The sequence below is a fragment of the Amblyomma maculatum genome, chromosome 4 (assembly GCF_055883805.1).
Source record: "Amblyomma maculatum isolate TAMU_Amacu chromosome 4, ASM5588380v1, whole genome shotgun sequence".
NCBI lineage: Eukaryota > Metazoa > Arthropoda > Arachnida > Ixodida > Ixodidae > Amblyomma > Amblyomma maculatum.
Genome location: NC_139347.1, coordinates 194,398,522 through 194,420,512, shown reverse-complemented (window position 1 = coordinate 194,420,512; position 21,991 = coordinate 194,398,522). Strand labels below are relative to the sequence as shown.

The 21,991-nt window shown below is 47.9% G+C and overlaps 1 protein-coding gene across 1 annotated transcript in view; it reads left to right on the top strand.

Annotated features, from left to right (window-relative positions):
- Prp6 (pre-mRNA processing factor 6) overlaps positions 1-21,991 on the top strand; it is an 88,496-nt gene that overhangs the window by 32,288 nt on the left and 34,217 nt on the right. Inside the window, exons 9-12 of the mRNA XM_084602878.1 lie at positions 398-492; positions 15,340-15,404; positions 15,758-15,885; positions 20,976-21,101. Coding sequence (XP_084459004.1) covers positions 398-492; positions 15,340-15,404; positions 15,758-15,885; positions 20,976-21,101 — 414 coding nt within the window. The remainder of the gene's footprint in view (positions 1-397; positions 493-15,339; positions 15,405-15,757; positions 15,886-20,975; positions 21,102-21,991) is intronic.

Genomic DNA, 21,991 nt, shown 5'->3' with positions numbered 1-21,991 from the left:
TGTGTAATATGCGGGGGCAGGAATATACTGGCAGCTTTTGTGTCAGTTAGTAGCACTCAGTAGCCAAGAGTGGACGGATTTTGAAACAAGGATTTGCCTCATTTATTTTGGCTCTTTATATTTTAATTGCTACCTTTAAAGGATAAGTAAAAAAAAAAAAGAAAATCTTTACAGCACAAGCTTGTGGCTGACGTGAAAGGGGGTTCACAAATTCTTCACAACTGTTGCGGTACTTTGGGAAAGTGGTACGTTGGACTTGGCTCATTTCCCAGTGGAGTGAATGTGAAAGACCATATAGACCACCTTTCCTTTCTGAAAACCTTTCGAGCCTGTCTTTGCTGTGGTGTTTTCAGACCAGCAGGGGCCCCTTATTTTCCCTCACTTTGTTCCTGTGCAGGTGTCGGACTCTGTGAGTGGTCAGACTGTTGTGGACCCCAAGGGGTACCTCACCGACCTGCAGTCTATGATCCCCAGCCATGGAGCTGACATCAGGTGGGTGGAGGCCACTTAAGTACCATACTTGCGTTAATTTGGACCCCCTTATTTTGGAAATGCAGAAAATTCACACCATTGGCATGGCCTCTGCCGACACTAATCTACAATGTCTGTGGCTTTGAAGGTGCAGTTCAGGTGCAGCTCATTGGTTAATTTCAGATTGGCACCCTTTGGAGGGCCATTCCGAGGTGTGACCGAAATAGCGGGTGATTGTCTAAATCATACCCTGGCCTGCCAAGGTGGTGCAGTGGTTAGGGTGCTCGACTACTGTGCCTAAAGATGCGGGATTGAATCCCAGCCTTGGCAGCCGCTTTTCATTGGAGGCGAAAAGCTAGGCGCCCATGTACTGTGCGATGTCAAGGTGGCCGAAATTTCCTGAGTCCTCCATTATATCGTTTCTCATAGCCTGAGCTGCTTTGCGATGTTAAATCCCATAAAACACACCATCTAAATCATACTCTGAATTGCATAGCAAAGTGTCACTTGGTAACTTTTTGGTGTGCGTACAGTGGCAGGCATGATGACAAAATAGGGGGCCATTGTTACCAGAAATCAGACCTTTGTGCCAGCCATGGGTGATGACGACTGCTGGCCATGCATGAATCAGCCAAACGCTGCTTGCTGTTTTGACACTGACTAGAATGTGCCTGCTCCTTCCTTTTCATATTAGAAGATGTCTTGCTGTCTTGGCACCAATGTGTTTCCCTCTGCCTACGTCTTTCGGATTTTGCATTCCTGACAGCTTACATGTAGTAGTAGTAAAGTGTACTAGAAGGGGGCAGTGGGCTTACTCCCCAGTCGATTCTACGCTAGCGGTGCCACAAATGTTATCGAATTTTGTTTCTCCAAGTGGCCGCGTCGCAGCGCTGATGTCAAGTTCACTGTAGCGCTTGTCTGCCGACCGGGTTAAAACCTGGTGGTGGTGGTAGAAACATTTACTGCCATTATTACAGAAGGTGGGGGCGTTGCCCCCTACATGGCATTTGAGAGCCCCCTCGATGTACAGAGGACCCTCTTACATAACAAAAGAAACCCCTTTCCGAGCGAGAGCGCATGTAATGATCTTGCGCTGGTCCTTATAGGAGGTACTGGTGAGTAGCTTCTCCCAGTCATCTAGGGCCACCTCGGGTGAAGGAGGATGAGGGAATGAGTGGCAGGTGAGTAATATATGTAGAAAGTCGCCAGGTTTGCCACAGAGCTTGCAGGAAGAAGAAAACTGGTCAGAAAAGCGGGCGTGGAGAAGGATGGGGTATGGAGCTGTGCGCGTTTGTAGCTTGCGCCAATGGGCAGCTTGTGTTATTGTAAGATTCGGGGCAGGGGGTGCGTAAGTCCTCCTATTTTCGCGGTGGTAGGTAAGGACGTCACAAAAGGACAGCAGGCACTCCCCGGCATCTGAGGAAGACTGCTCCTTCCCAGCCTGGAAAGTGAGACCTCGGGCCAGGGAGTGAGCCTCCTCATTACCGGGAAGGCCCGCATGCGCTGTTGTCCAAATAAGGATGACAGATTGTTGGGGTTGCCAAAAACGCAAAAGGCGGTGGGTGTTGGATGACACTAAACCATTGGCAAAGTTCAGGATAGCTGTTTTGGAATCCGAAATTATTTTCGCAGCGGGTGTGGGTGTCATGGCTAGCGTAATGGCTGCCTCCTCAGCCTCTGTTGTAGAATCGGTGAGAATTGAGCAAGCAGAGAGAAGTTTTGCATGATTGTTAGTAACTGCTAGTACCTTACGATGGGTGTTTGTATAGGTGGCTGCATCTACATATGCTACACTGGGGTCTTCTCCATATTGTCTGTGTAAGGCTTGCGCCGTGGCTGTACGTTTCCTATCCCATTTTGGGTTCATGTTTTTGGGAAGGGGGGGGTTCCAATTGCAGGAGGTAATGGGGTGCCTCTAGGTGGGAGTCCTGTTGGGGATATGTGTAGAGAACAGAGCAGTGCGCGACCTGCTGATGTGCGCGAAAGGCGGGCCATCTGGGCTGTCAGCGTGGCTTCACGGAGTTCTTCATACGTATTATAGGCCCCAAGTTTGAGTAAGCGGAGTGTTGAGGTGCTGGGAGGAAGGCGCAGGGCTGTTTTTGTACAACTGCGGAGTAAAGCGTTCACTCGATCACGTTTCTTGCTAGTGAGGGGTAAGTATGGAAGAGCGTATGCGACTCTGCTGGTAACGTATGCTTGTGTGAGGCGAAGTGTATTTCTTTCATGAAGGCCTGTTTTCCGAGGTGCTACACGACGGATGAGTCGAGTAGTTTGATGAGCATGAGTCTGGACTGCTTTGATTACATCTCCATGTGCTCTATGGGAGTAGAGAGTCATTCCCAGTACCCCGATTTGAGTTACTATGGGAATCGGTTGTGTTCCGAGTGTCAGAGTGATAGCTGGGCTGTCATCGCGTTTTCTTAAATGTCCTGCTCCTCGTGTTTTGTCTATGAAATTTTGCTTTTCATTAAAATGAAGAAAAGGCGCTTGCAGCGAATGTGATGAAGACTTCACGCAAATTTGTTTAGCGTGACTCAGTGTCGAAAAAAACCATTGTTATGGGTCAAGGAAGAGGACTGGTTACATTCACATTGAGGGTGCTCTAAATATATTTTTTTTGCAGTCCCAAGAAACGGAGAGTTGCGGAAAGAATGGGAGAAGAATATGCACCGCTGTCCTAGTTGCTAGAAATCTGCTCAGATCATAATATACAAGTTGACGTTACCCTGGCCCTCCCAGTCTTCATGCAACCAACTCGGCAGCAAAGACGTCTTTGCCTGCACAAGCATTTCTGTCTGACCATAGCATTTCGCTAGCGGTTAATATATACTAGGTAATGCAGTTGAACCTAGATATAATGAAGTTGACAAAAGTTCGCAATTTTTCGTTACATGCAGGTTTAGTATGAAGGCTCGCACGAATGATGCAGAAACGAAACTGAAAGGCTTCAGATATCAGTGAAGGTGAACTTACCCTTCAGGCATTTATTTTACAGTAAAAAACTGTGTAATATCTGCTTGTTTCCGCACGAGCGAAGGCACAACACGGCGCTCCAATGAAGCTAAATCATGTAATGCTCCTTTGTCGTAGCGCGAGCTGGCGAAACGGCGCAATACGTCGATTGCGTTCATTACCTCCGTTGTGGTGGGCACGTCACACGGATCTGGCTCGCAGGAACCATCATCACAGATATCGGGATTTTCCACGCTTTTGGCAAGTGCCTCATCATTCATTTCTTCTGTAGCTACGGCGGCGTTGTCGGCAAACAAAAAGTCATTCAGGTCGACGCCGTCGGGGACACCACCTTTGCTGCGTAGCTCATCCCACATTTCGGCCACATCGGATGAAGCTGAAGTCTCTTCTTCCTCGTTATCGGCACCAGCCTGTGCGTTTTTTGTAATCCCTGCTTTTATAAAGCACTTCTTAGTAACTTCTGCCCTGACTTCTTGCCAGGAGGCAGCAGGCATTTCAACTGACTGATAAATATCGATCTTCAGCTCCCATTCTAGGCGGATGTTCAGAAGAAGCTTCTGTATCAGTCCGCGCTGGTAACAGCATTTAAAACTGTTGATTATTCCTTTGTCCAGTGGCTGTATTAGTGATGTGCAATTAGCCGGGAAGTAGTGCAGTTTGATGTGAGACGGCTGCAGGTCTTCAACATGGTGCACAGCGCAATTATCCAGAAGTAGGCAAACTTGACGGCCTTGCTGCTTGACATCCTGGTTGAAGTCTTTCAGCCATTTAGAAAATATTGCCCAAGTCATCCGCGCTTTAGTGTTCGCCGTGTATTTCACAGGCATACGCTTCGTCCCCGTAAAGCACCTGGGACAGGCACTTTTTCCCACAACTAGCGGGACTCGCTTGTCAGTGCCGTCGAGGTTGGTGCACAGTAGAACTGTTACGCGGAGTTTGCTCTGCTTTCCGCCGCGGCAGTCATCTCCTTTAAGGGACACTGCAGCACTTTTTGCAAAAGTTGGGCCTTCAGCAGAAAGCCATAATTTTTCATGCTGCAAACGCGAATATCAGAATGAAATTAGGCAGAAGAAAACAGAAATAGCCTTTTTTCAGCAGAAATATGCAGCCTGTGCGACGAGGCTCACCGCGGGTCGCGCCGCCGCCCATGATTGGCCAAGACGTCGCGTGACGACATTCTGAGGACCGGGGAAGCTGCCGATGCAGCTCCTTCACTGCGCTGTGTTGATCGCAGCTCTCTGCGGCTTTGTGAATGTCATTATGGCATGCCATTTCCACACTAATGACCATCGGGATTTTTACTGTATGTATCCATATCAGATACGCCCACAGACAATGCAGCACTTCCGTTGTGGGGAACGTAGATTTGGCATGAAAACTTGCTTTGGTTACAGTGAGCCATTTTGAAAAGTAGTATGTGTCATTATTAGCAGAAACTACATGGCCCTCAGCGAAACCTTGGCCCGCATATTCTTGGGAAGGAAGGACAGCGAACAATGTCCAAGCCGACTGTCTCTGTTTCAGGCCTCTCGCCCCACCTGAAAGGTCATTGTTGTGAAAAATGAACCCAAAGCTTGGTGTACCAAATCCTGCTTTGAATGCCAGTCGTGGTACCTTGGGGAAACGAAGAATTTTATAGAAAGGGTGAAGCAGCACGCAGCTGCCACCAGACAAATGAACAATAAGCGAAGCGCAGTTGCGGAGCTCTGCAATGCATATGAGGCATTAACGGGGCCATTGTGCTGGAGACCAAGTCAAATGCGCACAGAATGCTGCTTGAGTCATACGACATTTAGCAGACGTTGAAAGCCTTTCCTTTTTATCGTACTATCACAATACGTGTTTAGTGAATTGACGGCTGACGTATGTTGAAAGCCAAGCTGCAGCTCCTCCGCACCCATATCTTCATGAGAAAACCGTGTTCCGAAATGTGTTTTCTTACAAGAGCTTCGTCGTTTTCATTTCCAGCTTAATGTGCATCGCCGAACAAGACAGGACTATGTAAAATGGCGAGGCAGCAATGGGTGCAAAATTGCAAGGCCATGTATGAACAACTTCGATGATTGATTGCTTGGACGCACCGAAGGCAACCTTGCTTTTTGCGCTCCTTACCTGAATGCACCTATACCCAGCTAAGTGGTAAACTCCTTATCTTCTAATAATGCTTCCGTAAGGGTTCCACGAACATACAGGCACGTGACGTGCTGGAAAAAATCTCGCAGTCTTCACAACCTAGCTTCGACACAACAGTGGGCGCTTCTTAATTATCTGCTAGTTCGCAAAAAGCATCAGCGCGTGCTACTGATGAGTTATCCATGTTTAGCACAGATGTCGTTGCACAAAAAAAAAAAAAAAAAGAGAGAGAAAAAAGACACGCGAATGCAACCATGCGCCGATGCTGTCTGACCGTCCCATCATGAAATTGCAGTCCACGAACGGATCGCAGGTGACGGTCCCGGCTGTTTTGTACAAGGAAATAAGGAACCGCTTCATGGTTCAGCCATGCACAGTTACGAAAATTTTTCGTGTAGAATATTTTCTTTTGTCGGCTTAAATTTATCTCTCTTCTCAGCAACGCCGCATTGCGCCGCGAGCTTTTAATACAGTGGAAGATTACATTGTCGCGTCCACAGCTGTTCGTGCATCCGAACACACGCAGAGCTGTGTTGTATCAGGTGCACAACACTAATACCGGTTTCCATTGGGCGAACAGGAGCACTTTTAGCTGCACTAAAAGTGCTCTCGTGAGTTTCAGTGCCTACCAGTGGTCGAACAGGAGCAGTAGCGTTGTGTTCCATTGGCAGAGGAGGCGCGCTTTTGGTGTCCAGGGAGTAGCCGAGAGCAGTTCTCGGTGCTCCATCGCCAGCGGCGGAGTACAGGGAGAACGGAGGAAGTCACGTGACCTTTTTGATGTCACTTCTGGCTCGGCCGGTCTCGAGGGAGAGCGCGCGCGCTTTCTTCCTCGAGACCAGCCGTGCTTCTGGTTATTCGCCGCCCGGAGCCCGGGCAGGACGGTCAAGAAAAATGGCGGAAGACGGCAGCGGTGGCGTTCGTCCGGCAGCTACGGGCAACACAAGCGCGGGAAAAGTTTGATCACATGACGCCTGATGTCACGCGCTCCGCCTCGGTAGTGAATGTTCCATTGGGGAGACGAGAACGCGCGTCCCCAGTGCTTTCGTGCTCTGCTCTGGCTGCTCATTGCTCTTGCTCCTGTTCGCCCTATGGAAACCGGTATAAGTTGATGGGCTTTGTACGCCTGCAACGCACGCAAAACGAGGAACAGCGCACGCCGAAAACCCTCTTTGTTGGCTCTGAATGCCTCAGGCTCCTCACAGTGACGTCGCGATAGACGGAAAAGCGTTGTTTCTCCCTCCGCTTTCCTCCTCTGTAGCAGTCGCGCAGGGCGCGGGAAATTCGAATTGAGCGCTTTCAGTCGACGATTGCACAGGTGTTTTATGCATAATCGAAAAAATAACTTCGTAGGCATGATCAACAAATAATCTACTTCAAAAGCCAATACTATAATTGGTACATTTGAAAACCGCTGCAGTGTCCCTTTAAGTGCAAGCATGCGGCCCGGAAGCATCTAATAAAAGAGAGCCGTCTCGTCAGCATTATAGGTTTCAGCCACTTTGAAGTGACTCAGTATTCCAGGAAGCATGTCAGCCACCCACAAAGCAGCAGCATCGCTGCCTGCAGAGGCAGATTCGCCACAGATTACTTTCCCAATGACATTGTGTCAGCTCTTGAAACCTTGTAGCCACCCGTTGCTTGCTTTGAAGTCATCATGGCCCAAGATGCACGCAAAATCCGTTGCCTTCTGTTGTAATATCACTCCGCTTGTGGGCACATTCCTGGCTCGCATGTCCAAAAACCACATGAACACTGCCTTGTCCACATCATCATATGTTGACAGTTTCAATCTTTTCTTAGCCTTTGTTCCCGACTCCACTGCACTTCTGATCTTCTCTTCCGCACTCAAAATTGTTGACAGGGTGCTCGCTGGGATGTTGAAACGAGCGGCGACATCCTTCTTCTTCTCGCCCGCGGAGACCGCATTTAAAATGGCAAGTTTGTTTTGAAAAGACAAAACTTTTCGTTTTCTGGCCGTTGAACTCATCACGACGAACTGACGCTGCAGATACGAGCGGAGCCTCACGAATACAGGCGGAAAGGCTGGCCTAGCACTTCCGAACACGTCGGGCGAACCAACACTGCAAATCCGAAGACACACGAGACGTGCACGAGACGCAGAACAACAGGCAAGATGGCGAACGTACAACGTGCGCAAAAATTGCATGTGCTACACGTACATACGGTACCAACAAAGAAATCAACTGCAGCCACTAATGCCACCTGGTGTTGCACTACACTACCAACCCCTGAGGAGGCTGCCGCGTTAGCCACAGAGCAGCGCTAGAAGGTAATAGTATCATCATCATCGGCAATTTTGCTTGATTTCTGCAATTACAGGCGTTCACGTAGCTGCTGGCTTCTTAGAGTTCTAATATTCACTAAATTAATGCACTTCTTCAGCCAAATTTTTGTAAAAGCTCAAAAAATAATGACTGATCAGCTTCACGAGTTCGTTACATCAAGGTTGACCGCCGCAATGCCTTCATTGCATAGAGATCGAAAATACATTGGCTTTAATGGGTGTTGCATTGGGGAATTTAAAAATTTCGTTAAATTCAGGAATTCATTACATAGAGGTTCGTTACATCCAGGTTCAACAGTTCATATTTCAGGTTATGTTGGGCTTCGATATGTGATGAAAATAGGAAGCAAGGTTTGTAGACACTCCTCACAATGCCATCACCAGGGGATATGACTTTCAACTCGCTTGGTTAACACATTTTCTTTAGAAGGGAATGGGGAGACTGCTGTACCCGTCGAGTCTGCTGTCGGCTTTGCCACCAATCTTTAAAACATGTTCACTAAATGCTTCAGTTGAAATTAACTGCTGACTGCAACATCCGGTATGTACTGACAGTTGTGAAAGCAAGATTGGGGCAAGAGGTTGGCTGCTTAGCTCGCTTGTGCGTGCGTACCTATTTTTATGCCATGATCATCAGCTTTTATATAATCACTCAGCTGCGCTTTTATGTGAAAGTGATAAATTTTAAGAAGATAGGTAAAGGAGTTAAGCAAATCATCCTAAGCTAACCCATTGCTCGTGATGTGAATGAATAAGTGCTTTAAGATCATATAGCTTGAAATAATTTTTTGAGGTCTGGCAATGAATTACTTTTGCTAGGCCCTTCTTCTCACAGTGCACATATTTATCAGCTAAACCAATGCTAGGAGGGCTTGAAAGAAGGTAAAATAGAAGCATGTACATTCAAGTTCACTGCACACTCGATTAGTTGATGCCTATTTAAATTTTGTTATCCAAGAGAACATTCAAGAAATGCTGCATGTGCTAAAAATTTTTGTTGACAACAAGGACCAGCATAGATTTCGTCATCCAGTTAGAGCTAAAACTTGTAATGAAAGTGTCGTAAATTGTTCAAAGTACCATCACACTCGTCCCACTTAAAACCATGAAGTTAGCAGCAAGTGCAATTCGATGCAAAAACGTAAAAAAAAAATAACATTTTGATACCAGGTCTTTCCATCAAGCCAAACATATCGCTGACTGCGTGTCGCGCCACCTCTCGCCCTGCCTGTGACAAGTAATGCTAAACAAAAATGTCATCGCAGATTGATCATGTACCGACAGTCCGTCAGCCGTTCGCTCTTTAGTGAACTATGCGAGGATATCACGAAGACGAGGATGAGAATGACGAAGTGCTGCTGCGCTGCTCAAGCTCGCTTGCGTGTGCCTAGACTGGCTTTGTCTTTGTACAGTTCGCTGTGCAGCTTAGAAAGATCTATTATCTCTGTTAAAACACCCGCACCAGCGGGATCCTCCTATCTTCAGCGGAACCGGCGACCACGACGTGGAAGACTGGCTGGCCTCATATGAGCGGGTCAGCACTCACAACCACTGGGACGACAGCCAAAAACTCAATAACGTCATATTCTACCTAACGGACGTTGCAAACCTATGGTTCCGCAACCACGAGGCCGATATCACATTGTGGTCTGCTTTCAAGACTAGTTTTGCTGATATCTTCGGCCGGCCTGCAGTGCGCAAGCTGCGCGCTGAGCTACGCCTGCACGGCTGTGCACAGCTTCCTGGTGAGAATTTTACAAGTTATATTGAAGATGCCGTAGACCTGTGCAAGCGCGTGGACGCCTCAATGTCAGAGCACGCCAAGATTGATCACATTATGCAAGGAATTGACGATGACGCGTTCCAGAAATCCAGCAACCGTCGTCGACGTTATCAACGCATGCTACAACTTTGACGAATTATGCAAGCGCCGTAACATCACTCATTCTTCGCTCTCACACCCGGAGCTTTAACACCTGACCCAGACCAGTCGTCCTTGCTGCCACAAATAAAGCAGTTTGTTCGAGAAGTTGCCCGTCAACTATCCCTCGTTCGCCAACGTCCTGACGCTCTCTTTTAGTGCCAAAGTTACAGCAAGTCATCCGCGAACAAGTCGCAGAAGCGCTTCCTATGCTTCCTGAAGCTCCTTCTGTTGCTCCTTTGACATACGTCGAAGCACCAGTCCAGTATAGTCAACTTTCTGTTCCAGCCCCTTTGAGCTACGCGGCTGTGGCTGCGCGGCCTCCACCTGAGCTGTTACCACCCATGCAGCCTGTCCTACGCCCTGCACCGCATCCTCAAACGGCTCCGCTTCATCCTCCCACTCCGCGCTATTACAACCCTTGGCGTGCTTCGGACAATCGTCCAATATGCTACTACTGTGGTTTCGCTGGACATGTGGCCCGTCGATGTCGTCGTCGCATGGCCGCGCCTCCCGAGCCTGCGTCTTCTGATTACTCCGCACCGCTGTTTCGTTCTGCTCCCTCTCCGCCTGCGTGCGCCACAGAACAGCGTCCGTATACGATCCATCGTTCTTCTTCACCACGTCGCCGGTCTTTGTCACCAATGCTCCAGTGACCACCACCTGCTGACGAGGCAAGCTAGGCTCCGCGGTTCCTGAGGCAAGAACTGCGTGCTCTGCGAAAAGCTCAAGGCCTCATATTTTGCCCACGAACGTTTTAATGATCTCTATCGATGGTCTGTCCGTATATGCGCTGATCGATACGGGTGCTGCAGTGTCAGTGATTCAGGAGCGACTCTGCCGACGATTACGAAAAGTTACGACGTCATTTAATGGTTTGTCGCTCCGCACTGCCAGTGAAGAGAGGATTGCACCTTTAGCAGCATGTACAGCGCATGTCATCATTGAGGCTCTTTTGTACAGTGTCGAGTTCATAGTTTTGTCTTCCTGTTCCCACGACGTGATTCTCAGATGGGATTTCTTGTCCAAAAATAATGCTGTGATCGATTGTGCCCGAGCTGAAGGGGAATTTTCTGCGCTCTGGGACGCACGCCCCGACGACAACCATTGAGTGTGCCCTCAAAAGCTAACCATCACTGCAGACGTCGATGTAGCACCAGAGTCTTGCGCCCTTGTGTCTCTTTCGTGTTCTGCTGTGTCAGCTGTTACTGTTTTATTTACGCCGTCTGCATCCTTCATCCACCACAAGCACCTGCCGCTGCCGTCTGCTGTTCTCGATGTTCACGGTGGCTTCACCCAACTACTCATCTACAAACCGTCTTCGCGCCCGCTTGCTCTTCTATGTGGTGAATCTCCCGGTTCTATTCAACCAGCCCACCTTCTATCTGGACGTCTCCGAGACCTACCGTAGTAACTACATCGATGCCCTGCAGTCTGACCCGACATCTGATCCATTGCCAGACGACTTCTTCCGAACCGCCATAGATGACGCTGTTCCTTCCATATACCGCAAGCAGCTTGTGGCCCTTTTATAGACGTTTCACTTCGCTTTCCACGCCGCCCATACACCTCTCGACCGCACTTCCACAGTCGTGCATCACATTCAGACCGGCTCTAACTCGCCTTTTCGACAGCGACCCTATCGTGTGTCAGCGGCAGAGCATCGCATCATCAGTGAGCAAGTTGAGGACAGGCTACAACGTGGTGTAATCCGTCCGTCTCAAAGCACCTGGTCTTCACCAGTGGTGCTAGTAAAGAAGAAAGATGACTCAATTCGCTTTTGTGTCGATTACCGGCGCCTGAACAAAATTACCCACAAGGACAATTACCCCCTTCCGATCATAAACGATGCTCTTGATTGCCTCCAAGGTGCCGAGTACTTTTCGTCTCTTGATTTACGTTCTGGTTACTGGCAAGTGCCAATGGCCGCCTGTGACAGAGAGAAATTAAATTAAATTAAATTGGTTCACAGGAAGGGAAAGGCGCAGTAACTGAGACCGCATTTGTGACCCCGGATGGCCTCTATGAATATAATGTAATGACCTTCGGTTTGCGCATTGCGCCCGCCACATTCGAGAGGATGATGGACAACATCTTGCATAAGTTCAAGCGGCACATCTGCCTCTGCTACCTGGACGACATTGTTGTCTTTCCACTGACTTCACCACGCATCTAGAGCGTTTACGGCAAGTTTTGGTTTGTCTTACTGACGCCAGCCTACAACTGAATCTCAAGAAGTGTCACTTCGGTGCCCGGGAGTTGACCATTTCTGGGGCACGTCGTCTCTAAGGAAGGTGTTCGCCCTGATCCGGCCAGGCTGCGCGCAGTGGCGGAGTTTCCTAAGCCGGTCTCGCTTGAGCAACTTCGAAACTTCATAGGTCTATGCTCATATTTTCGGCTCTTCATGTGGAATTTTGCTTCAATAATTGCACCACTGACGAAGCTACTCGGGGGAAACAGTGACTTGACTGCGTGGTCGGTTGAGTGCGACGAAGCGTTCACCGCATTGCGCCGTCTTTTGACTTCGCCACCAATTCTTCGTCACTACGACCCCACAGCACCCACAGAAGTCCATACTGATGCGAGTGCGTTGGCCTCTGAGTGGTCTTGGCTCAACGGAAAAATAGCTCTCATGAATACGTCGTCGCATACGCGAGTCGCGTCTCTCCAAAGCTGAATGCAACTACTCAGTTACAGAAAAGGAGTGTTTGGCCATTGTGTGGGCACTAACAAAATTCCGACCATACCTGTACGGTCGCCAATTTGATGTCGTCACGGACCACCACGCGTTATGTTGGCTGTCCTCTCTTAAAGACCCGTCCGGCCGCCTCGCACGATGGGCTCTCTGCCTTCGGGAATTTAACATTCGCGTTATATATCGCTCTGGCCGTAAACACATGGGTGCCGACGCTCTGTCTTGTTCTCCCCTATCCAGCGATGCTGCTTGCTCCTCGGCGGCTGGTCCCATCCTCTAATCTCTAACCATCGCTGATATGCCTGCAGAGCAGCGAAAAGACCCGTGGCTCGCATCTCTTTTCGACATCGTGTCCACTTCTCCCAATGCTGCGCCTTCTCGGACTTTATGCCGTCAAGCACCACACTTCGCAATACGAGATGGACTTCTCTACCGCCGTAACTACTATATGCCCGATGGTTGACGATGGCTTCTCATCATTCTCCACCATTTACAATATGAAATTTGCGCCTCTTTCCATGCCGACCCTCAGTGTGCCCATCCTGGTGTGGTCAAAATGTTTTGAAAGAATTTCTCAACGCTTCTATTAGTACGGCATGTGCGGTTATATTCGCAAATACGTCCGCTCCTGCATCGCCTGTCAACGCCGGACATCATGCACACCTCGTGCTTCTGGCTCCTTACAACCACTTCCATGCCAGGCTCGTCCTTTTGATCACGTTGGCGTTGACCTTTACTGGCCACTTCCCTGCACGGTCTCTGGGGACCAGTGGATTATCGTCGGCATTGACCACTTCACCCGGTATGCCGAGACCGCCGCCTTACCCACCGTTACTGCCCGTGATGTTGCCCTGTTCTTGCTGCATCATTTTGTTCTTCGCCACGGCGCGCCGCGAGGGCGGCTGAGTGACCGAGGTCGCGTCTTCCTTTCCAACGTTGTTGAAGCTCTACTGACCGAATGTCGCATCATACATCGGACCACCACAACCTACCACCCTCAAACTAACGGTCTGACTGAGCGCTTCAATTGTACTCTCGGAAATATGCTCCCAATGTACGTTGCCGCTGATCAGACCTACTGGGACACAGTTCTTCCTTTCGTTACGTATGCATATAATACCGCCAAGCAATCAACCACTGGATTTAGCTCTTTCTTCCTCCTTTATGGGCGTGAGGCGTCGTCCACGATGGACACTATTTTACCATATCGTCCAGACTCCTCCGAGTGGACTCCCCTTTCAGACGTTGCCAAACATGCGGAGGAATGTCGCCAGTTGGCCTGTAGTTTTACATTGGAATCTCAAGGCCGCCAAAAGCATCACCATGACAAAGATTAGACGCCACACGTTTTTCCTGCAGGATCCCTTGTTTGGCTCTGGGTTCCTGGCTCCCCACCGGGATTGTCATCGAAATTTCAAACCGAGTGCCACGGCCCCTACCGCATTGTCCGCCAAACCTCCCCTGTCAATTATATCGTGGAGCCACTCACTCCCTCTTCGGACATGCGTCATCGTGGCCGCGAAACTGTGCACGTGAGCCGTCTAAAAATGTATTACAATCCGCTCCTCTTGCCCTCGCCATAGGTCGCCAGGTTGGCTCTTCTTCGCTCCGGGGGAAATTGTAATGAACTATGCGATGATATCACGACGAGGATGAACTATGCGAGGATATCACGAAGACGAGGATGAGAACGACGAAGTGCTGCTGCGCTGCTCGAGCTCGCTTGTGTGTGCCTAGACTGGCTGTGTCCTTGTATGGTTTGCCATGCAGCTTAGAAAGGGCTATTATCCCTGTTAAAACACAGTAAAACCCCCCTTTCAGCTCCATCAAAGTAGGTACAAGAATTTAAGCAACGCGTAACTAATTGCGCGCCACCGCGCAGCGCTGTAGGCGGGACCAGCAAGAAGCTACAGTAAAGTCACTTGTGGCGCCATCTCTCGTACTTGACGTGAATGAGCCCATTGCCCTCTTTAGTACACTTTAGTAGTAGTAACTCATCTGACAGATGGGCGTAAAATCATCGTTTGTGTACAGTTTTTATGTCAAAAGCAGTTGATCCCACTCAGGATTTTGCTTAATAAATTTACTGCAATGCAAATGCTTTTACAGCTATTAATCTACTCAATGCAAAAATAGTCTCATGTCGTGCCGGTCATTTGACTTTCAGCCAACCTTAAGGTCAAATTTCCAGTCAAATCACGGTAACATCAGTGTTGACCATTGATCATTGACCTTATGTGATGTCATCTGGACAAACACTACGTCAAATAATTGCATGGTTCATTGCATCACAAGTTCGTGCCAATCGTGGATCAGGATCTCGTCAGATAGTGAAGCTGGCATTGGTGCTAGACGTCAGCGTTACCAACTAATGACAAAATCAGGTGACTCAGTGAGTATAGCTCTTCGAGAAAACGAATTGGCAAAGCAATAATTATGAAAGCAAGCCTACAGAGAAACTCCAGAACAGCAAGTAGCATGGCTCACAGCTAACTGGGAATAGACCCCTGAATGAAGACATGCAAAGCACACTGCTCAGGCCATTGGTCAAGCTAGCATCCAAGCATCATAAGTCACCAAAAAACTGCTTACGGACTGCACCATTAGCCGCCGCAGGGTTAAAATGAGACTACGGACAACCCATCTGGTTACCTGTGCGGAGTGCACGACTGACTGTGGCACTTGAATGACTTGAGTTTGTCACAATCCTTGACCTTTGATTTAACTATATTGAACTACTGCTAATTTTTTTGGGAGGCCATTTTTTAATTTAGACATTTTTCCTGACGAAAGTTCGAGTTGTGCATCTGCATGTTCATCTTGCCTTCATTCTGCTTGCAGTGACATCAAAAAGGCCCGACTGCTTCTCAAGTCTGTGCGAGAGACCAACCCCAACCACCCACCAGGTGGGGACACACTTGCTTTCCCCTCTTTTTTTCCTCTTAACTGCTGTATGTGTATGTCAGCAACAAGATGCTGTCTTAATCGGAGTGACAAGGGGGAAACCAAGCTGGTTACGGGCGTTATGCAGGCTTTGTTAGTTTCACTCTAGAAATGGAGCATTGCATGCTTCACGTAAAACTTCATGCCTTTCTCTCGCATTTAGAAAATGTGAATGCGTATTCTCTGTGTGTACACCTCATTCTGTGCGGCCAGATGATGCTAAACAGGAGTTTGTGATGTGTGGATACTATCTGCAGTAGTATTAGACTGCTTCTAGTAAGTGGTAACTCCTTTGTTTTTCCTTGTATGTGTTCAGCTTGGATTGCATCGGCCCGTCTCGAAGAAGTGACGGGCAAGATTCAGACTGCGAGAAACCTCATCATGAAAGGTGGGGAAATGTGCCCCAATTCTGAGGACATCTGGCTGGAAGCCTCTAGGCTCCAGGTAAGCAAGCTCCTTGCTGAATTATTAATATTTTTTTGCACTTCTGGCAGAGCTTGATGTCGTGGTGTGTTTTCTATAGCCTTGCAGATTTTCTGTGCAGTACCTGACCACCTTACTATTACCTGTTGCCACATGGCTTGCTTGCATTTGCAAGCAGACTGGTGTTAGGTGCCTAAGCTGACGGCAGTCTCGGCATATGTGGGAATTAGTAATATAGTAAGGCAAGGAGCTTATGGTCAGTCAGTATAGTGCAGTGAAATCTCTATGTGAAAGCTCGTTAATTCACAACTCGTTAATTCGAAATTTTGGATAATTCGAAATAGTCATCGTGGTCCGGTCCGCAGTGCATAGAAGTCTATGCGCGTAACAGCTCGTTAATTCACTCAAAAATTGGCGCCGCCACCCATAATTCGAACTGCGCGCCGCCAAGCGGCGCTGTTAAAAACCATCGTTGGAAGCTTTCACGGCAGAACGATAGATGGCACAACCATCAGGGCGCCGCTAGGGTGCTGGAACAAGTACTAAACAGTCTTTCCTGCCGCGACTCCTTCGAGGAACGACGTTTTAGTGTTATCGACCACGGTTTCGTGTGGGAGAATGTTTTTGCAGGTCGACGATGCGCAATCACGTGACACATGGGTGACGTAGCCTACACGTCACGTACGCGTATCTCGCGGAGTCTTTCTTTTTTTTTCCTTGTAAGAGGAAGCGCTCGCGGCAGTTTTGTTGAGGGGCTTTAGTTTTGTCCACGCCATGGCTCCTCCTCCAACACAGTCTTCTCCCCTCCCCCATGGCTTCAAGCAGTAAACAGAATTCCCCCCCCCCCCCCTCCCCCCGGGGGAATGAGTGAGCGCAGATTTTGTGCGTTCGCAGTCTTTTGCTTTCGTTCTCTTTCTTCCGGTGGTCCGGCGGGGTTAGAGCTGGTATTCGAAGCGACGCAGGGACTTCCGAGTCGCGAGTCTGCTTCTTCGCAGCGCGCTGCAGGGATTGTGATTGCTTCCTCACTACAATGAAAACGTGCAAGAGTACTGACCTTATGCGGGGCCTCAAATATATTGAGTACCTGTGCATCAGCTTTTTAGTGGCAAAAAGCAAATACCTTTACAGCATCTTGCGGCGCGTAAACGTTGATGTTTGGAATTAAGCTGTGAAATTATACAAGATGTTACTTAGCTTACGGATACGTCACTACATTATATATATATATATATATATATATATATATATATATATATATATAGTTGTTGTATGTACATAATTGAAGCGTAACTTTTAAGGTGCAAAAGCGGCTGATTGAGCCAGGTAAACGACAGCAAATCTTCAACACTCCCTCCGCGTGCCTCTCAAGCCAAACCAGCCCATACCTCACAGCTAGCGAAAAAGAAAAAAGGAAGCAAGCGTGCATACTGCTTTACCGAGGGCAGCTTCAAGCCGTCACTCGTTTGAAACCACGCTGTCTACGTTGTCTAGCCTGCCCGCCCCTAAAGCCCATTTATCGAGGGGCTTTACCCGCCTCTCCTTTCAACCTCTCCCTACTAATAGGAAAAAAAATACAGAAGAAAGCGTGCGGTCGGCTAGATGCTCTCCCTCTGCCAGCTCGAAGCCGCGCTCCGACGGCCAAGCACTTTTCTCGCTGCCCCAGTAGAATAAAAAAAAAAAAAAAAAAAAAACGTCGACAGGACACGCAGAAGTGACGTAGTAGCTCTACGTCACTTTTGTGTCACGTGATTGCGCGGCGTTCACGACCGGCGAGGAAGTGGCTATTTTACGCGAGGTGGATGAACGGAAGGCCAGCAAAGTGGAAATCGCGAAAAAGCACTGGATTCCACCAAGCACGTTGTCGACGTACGTCCGAAATAAGAAGGCCATTGAGGATGCCTATGAAGCCGAAGATTTCGCCAGCAACAGAAAAAGGCTTCGGTTAGCCAAGTATCCGGAAATTGAGACCGCTGTGATCACGTGGGTGAAAGAAATGAGAAGCGCTGACATTCCACTGAGCGGCCCAATTATCATGGCGAAGGCGGCTGATTTCGCCCTGCGCTTGAATGTGGAAGATTTTGTCGCCTCCGAAGGATGGTTTCACCGCTTTAGAGACAGACATAATCAGAGGGGGAAGAGGACTCCCTGCGTCGCATTCGCATGCTAGAAGACCGAGTGAGTACGGTAGCCCTCAGAGAGAAGAAGCAGAAGATGATAACAGACTTTTTTGCTAAATAAATGTTTTTCGTGCCCTCCGGGCATCAAACGCCTTCATTTTTGCTCACTTTCATTAGTTCGAATTTTGGTTAATTCGAACTGGCCTGGCGGCCCCGTGGAATTTGAATTAACGAGCTTTTACTGTAATTCGGCTTTCAAGGGACCAGGAACTTTGTTCAAGTTATTTGAAAGTTAGAATTATCGAATGGTTCTAAGAAACTGCTACAACGGTTTGCATTACAGTATCTTTATCTAATAAAGGCCTGGAATACGGTTGTGTGTACATTTGAGGAATGAAAACTAAGTGACAACCACCACAATGTTTTGCGATTTCGTCAGGTGCTTTGATTCTCTTTGTGCACTCTGTCGGCAATGCTGACAAATCGCTCAAAAATATAGTTAAGTGCCTCCATAACCCTGTTTGCAGTGTGATGCAGAAACAGTGGTGCGTCTTCACAGGCATTTCCCCGTCATGTTTTGAGGGTGTATCACCAGACTGTTAGTGCAGTGAAGCATCCTCAAAGAGCGACTGTTCAGCATACTTGAAGAGAGAGAGAGAGAGAAATGTCCATAAGCAATAAAATGCTGTGATGCCATAAAAAAAAGTAAGACTAAATGACTGATGATGCTTAAAGCAGTGCATGAAACTGTGCGACTGACTGATGTGCACGTGTGATAGCATGCATTTAAAAGAAGCTAAAAGAAACCGTGCTGCTGGGCTATTTTTAGCTGTGGACAACTTTCAATTATGTTTGTGTCTTAATGTAGCAAAATGTGCTGTCATTGCCCCTGTGACGATGCAATATATGTAGTTGCTAGGCAGTAACATGCATACTGGTGCCCAGTGAAGCCACGATTAGGGCAACATGCAACACAGGGAATAGTCAACTTAAATAATTATGAAATTGGTTGAAGGAATCAGATTTCTTTGTCACATATTGTTTAGTCCGGGTGTGTGATTGAATTAACTGGTGCGAACCTGCTCACCACCAAATCGACCAGTGTTCAGGACCTTAGGCTTACATGTTGGCGCATTGCCCAAGATGCTCCTAGCTCAATTTATTTAATGTTTTCATTAACGGAGGTCGAATTAACAAGGTATTATTGTATATTTACCCATGTATTGGGCTGCCTCTTTTAATATTTTCTCGCTCTCCAAATTTTGGGATCAACCAATACGAGGATCACAGCCAGGGAGAGGTGCAAATCCAGCTGCAGTGCTAAGAAGGAAAATAGAGGAAGGCAGAATGACAACAACAGGGCTACTGTGGAAAGTCCTGCATTCTTGTTTTCTTCCACAAACTATGGCAGTTGCTCTTAACGTCACTGTGCAATCATTCTTTTGCATTTCTATGGTCGATGTTGTCGTCCTGCCCCTTGCACCAGTGTATGAGGTTTTAGAGCAAAAAGATAGACGAGCACAGCCAGTCTACTTTAGTTTCCACTGCCCTGCCGTGGTGATGCAGTGGTTGGGGCTCTTGACTGCTGTGCCCAAGGATGCGTGTTCGAATACCGTCGGGAAAAGCAAGGCGTCCGTGGGCTGTGCGATGTCAGCGCACGGTAAAGAACACCAAATGGTTGAAATTACTCCGTAGCCCTCCACTACGCCGTTCGCCTGAGTCGCTTTTGGACGTTAAACCCCATAAAGCAAACCAAACTAGTTTCCACTTTGCAGCGAAGGCTAGCTTGGTTAACTGAACTCAAGCGAGAAGCTAAGAGTAAGGAAGCTGAACTTACTCTCAGCCATGAATCTGCTCAATCATTCATAGGGCACCTGTTATGTATGCTCTGATCAGTGGGTACATTCGATTTTCCAGTCACGGACTACTTGCTGACAGGTCTCAGCTTCCGCTCGGACAGGAAACAGCGTGATGATCACATGACCTTGCAAGTTCTCTCCTTCGCTTGCTTTTCGCAGACGATGCCAACCATCAGTTACCGCGACTCAGTTCTTTCGCATAAGCACCGCGCGCACTTCTATCTTCTGGCGCACGTGTACTACTAAAGATAGATAACAGAGGTGAAATCAATACTTTTCATGAATGGAGCATGGCATGCCAAGTGAAACCAGTTTGGCAGGGTTTGTTTGCCAATGCTGCTCGCGAAGTTCTTCCATATTGTGGGTCCAATTCACTGTGCTCGAAAGCAGATGAAATTGTTTGCAAATGCATTTACGACAGTTGTCCACCGTTCCTTCAGAAAGAGGTTTGCTTGCGACGCTTTCACACTGGTGCGCTGAAAACATTGTGAAACAGGTGAACTTCTGGACAGCACAGACAAGCAATCCGTGCTTGAGACTCTGGGTGCTTATGTGTGTAGTGAAGTTGAAGACAAGAAAGGAAAGATGTCAAATTTAAATGTCTCACAGCTGCTTAGAGACCAGCTTTTGAGTCTGTGTCATTGTTTAGCAGGCAGTATCGTCTGCAGGGACATGAAAAGTATCCAGAATGCATTCGGAGTTTAGTTCAGTATGGCCACCTGCCTGGGAGCTGTATTGGTGGGTGGACTTCTGGGTGGGCTACCCGAGGAAAATCGAAGGCCTGACACCTGTCAGCAAGTAGTTCAGGACTGAAAATCGGAATGTATCCAGTGGCAGTTCAGTGGAATGGGAAGTCGTGTAGCGTCATCATGACATGAATCTTTTCGCAGCCCTAGGTCAGATGGTTCAAATAAGCATCTCATGCTGACAAAGATGAGCATGTAACCTCATTGTGCCATCACTGTGCAGCCCATGTGCTGTGGAGGTATTGTCATGAAAGCAAAACTTCTCTCAGTCACTTTGCTGTGCGGTGAGCGATTCCTCCTGAGTGTGGCAGGCAGTTTTTGGCAGCATTTAAGCAACTCGTCTTCGTGACTAAAAAGGGATCCTGCTTGTGCTTGGCTTACCCTTGCAGCCAACGGATCTGGCGAAGGCAGTGATAGCACAGGCGGTGCGCCAGATCCCCAACTCGGTGCGGCTCTGGATCAAGGCTGCAGACCTGGAGAGTGAGCTGAAGGCCAAGAAGAGAGTCTTTCGCAAGGTACTATCATCTCTCCAGTCTTCATTTTCGCATGACTCGTCTACGATGTGTATTTTTTTTTTATATTTGCGGCACCTTGAAAGAGATAAACCACAAGAGGCTGGTGCTAATGGGATGGTGAAAAGCATGATAGGTAATAGTAGCGGTACAGCCTTGTGATTCTTTTCTTTTAGTGGTTTTTCTCTTTGTGCTGATGCATTCACAAGAAACTCTTGCCAGCTCACCTGTGCTACAGTATTACAGCAGCACCAATCTTTATTATATATAGTCTGGTATTTTCTCATAGTGCTTGTATACTGGCGAATTTTCAACTTTAATCGGTTCTGTAAATATAATTGATTGCAATGAAAAACATTGAAGGTAGTCATCAGCGTTAAGTGAATTGGTCAAGAAAAAGAAGAAAGTATAGCTCAGTGACCACCCTTTCTTTTGAAAGGACCTCAGGCGCCATTGTGGTGCCTGTGCCTGAAAATAGCCCTGTTAGTGAATGACTGAAAGGCATTATGCAGGGAGTGATAGCATGTATGTGCAGTGAAACATTGTTGATTTGATCCCTTTTGGCATAATACTTTTTTTCTTTTCCATTCTCGGACAATACAGTATACAGCTAATGCATGTTTCTACAGCTTGGAGGATTATATTTCAGCATGGGTTTTGGTAATACGATGACAAAAATGTTCAAAAACTTGTTTGGGTTCGAATTTTGCTCCAGGAGGCAGCAAAGAGGTCATAGTGGAGTTTTAATGTCCTAGTGAATGTCCTCCGCCACACCCTTGTGGAGCCATAGTAATGGTACTGCTTTGGCCGATTATGGGTTTTTGACAAGATATTACCACATTTACTCGTATACCGCTTGTCAGGATATTGGGGGTGGCTGGTCGATGGCCGAC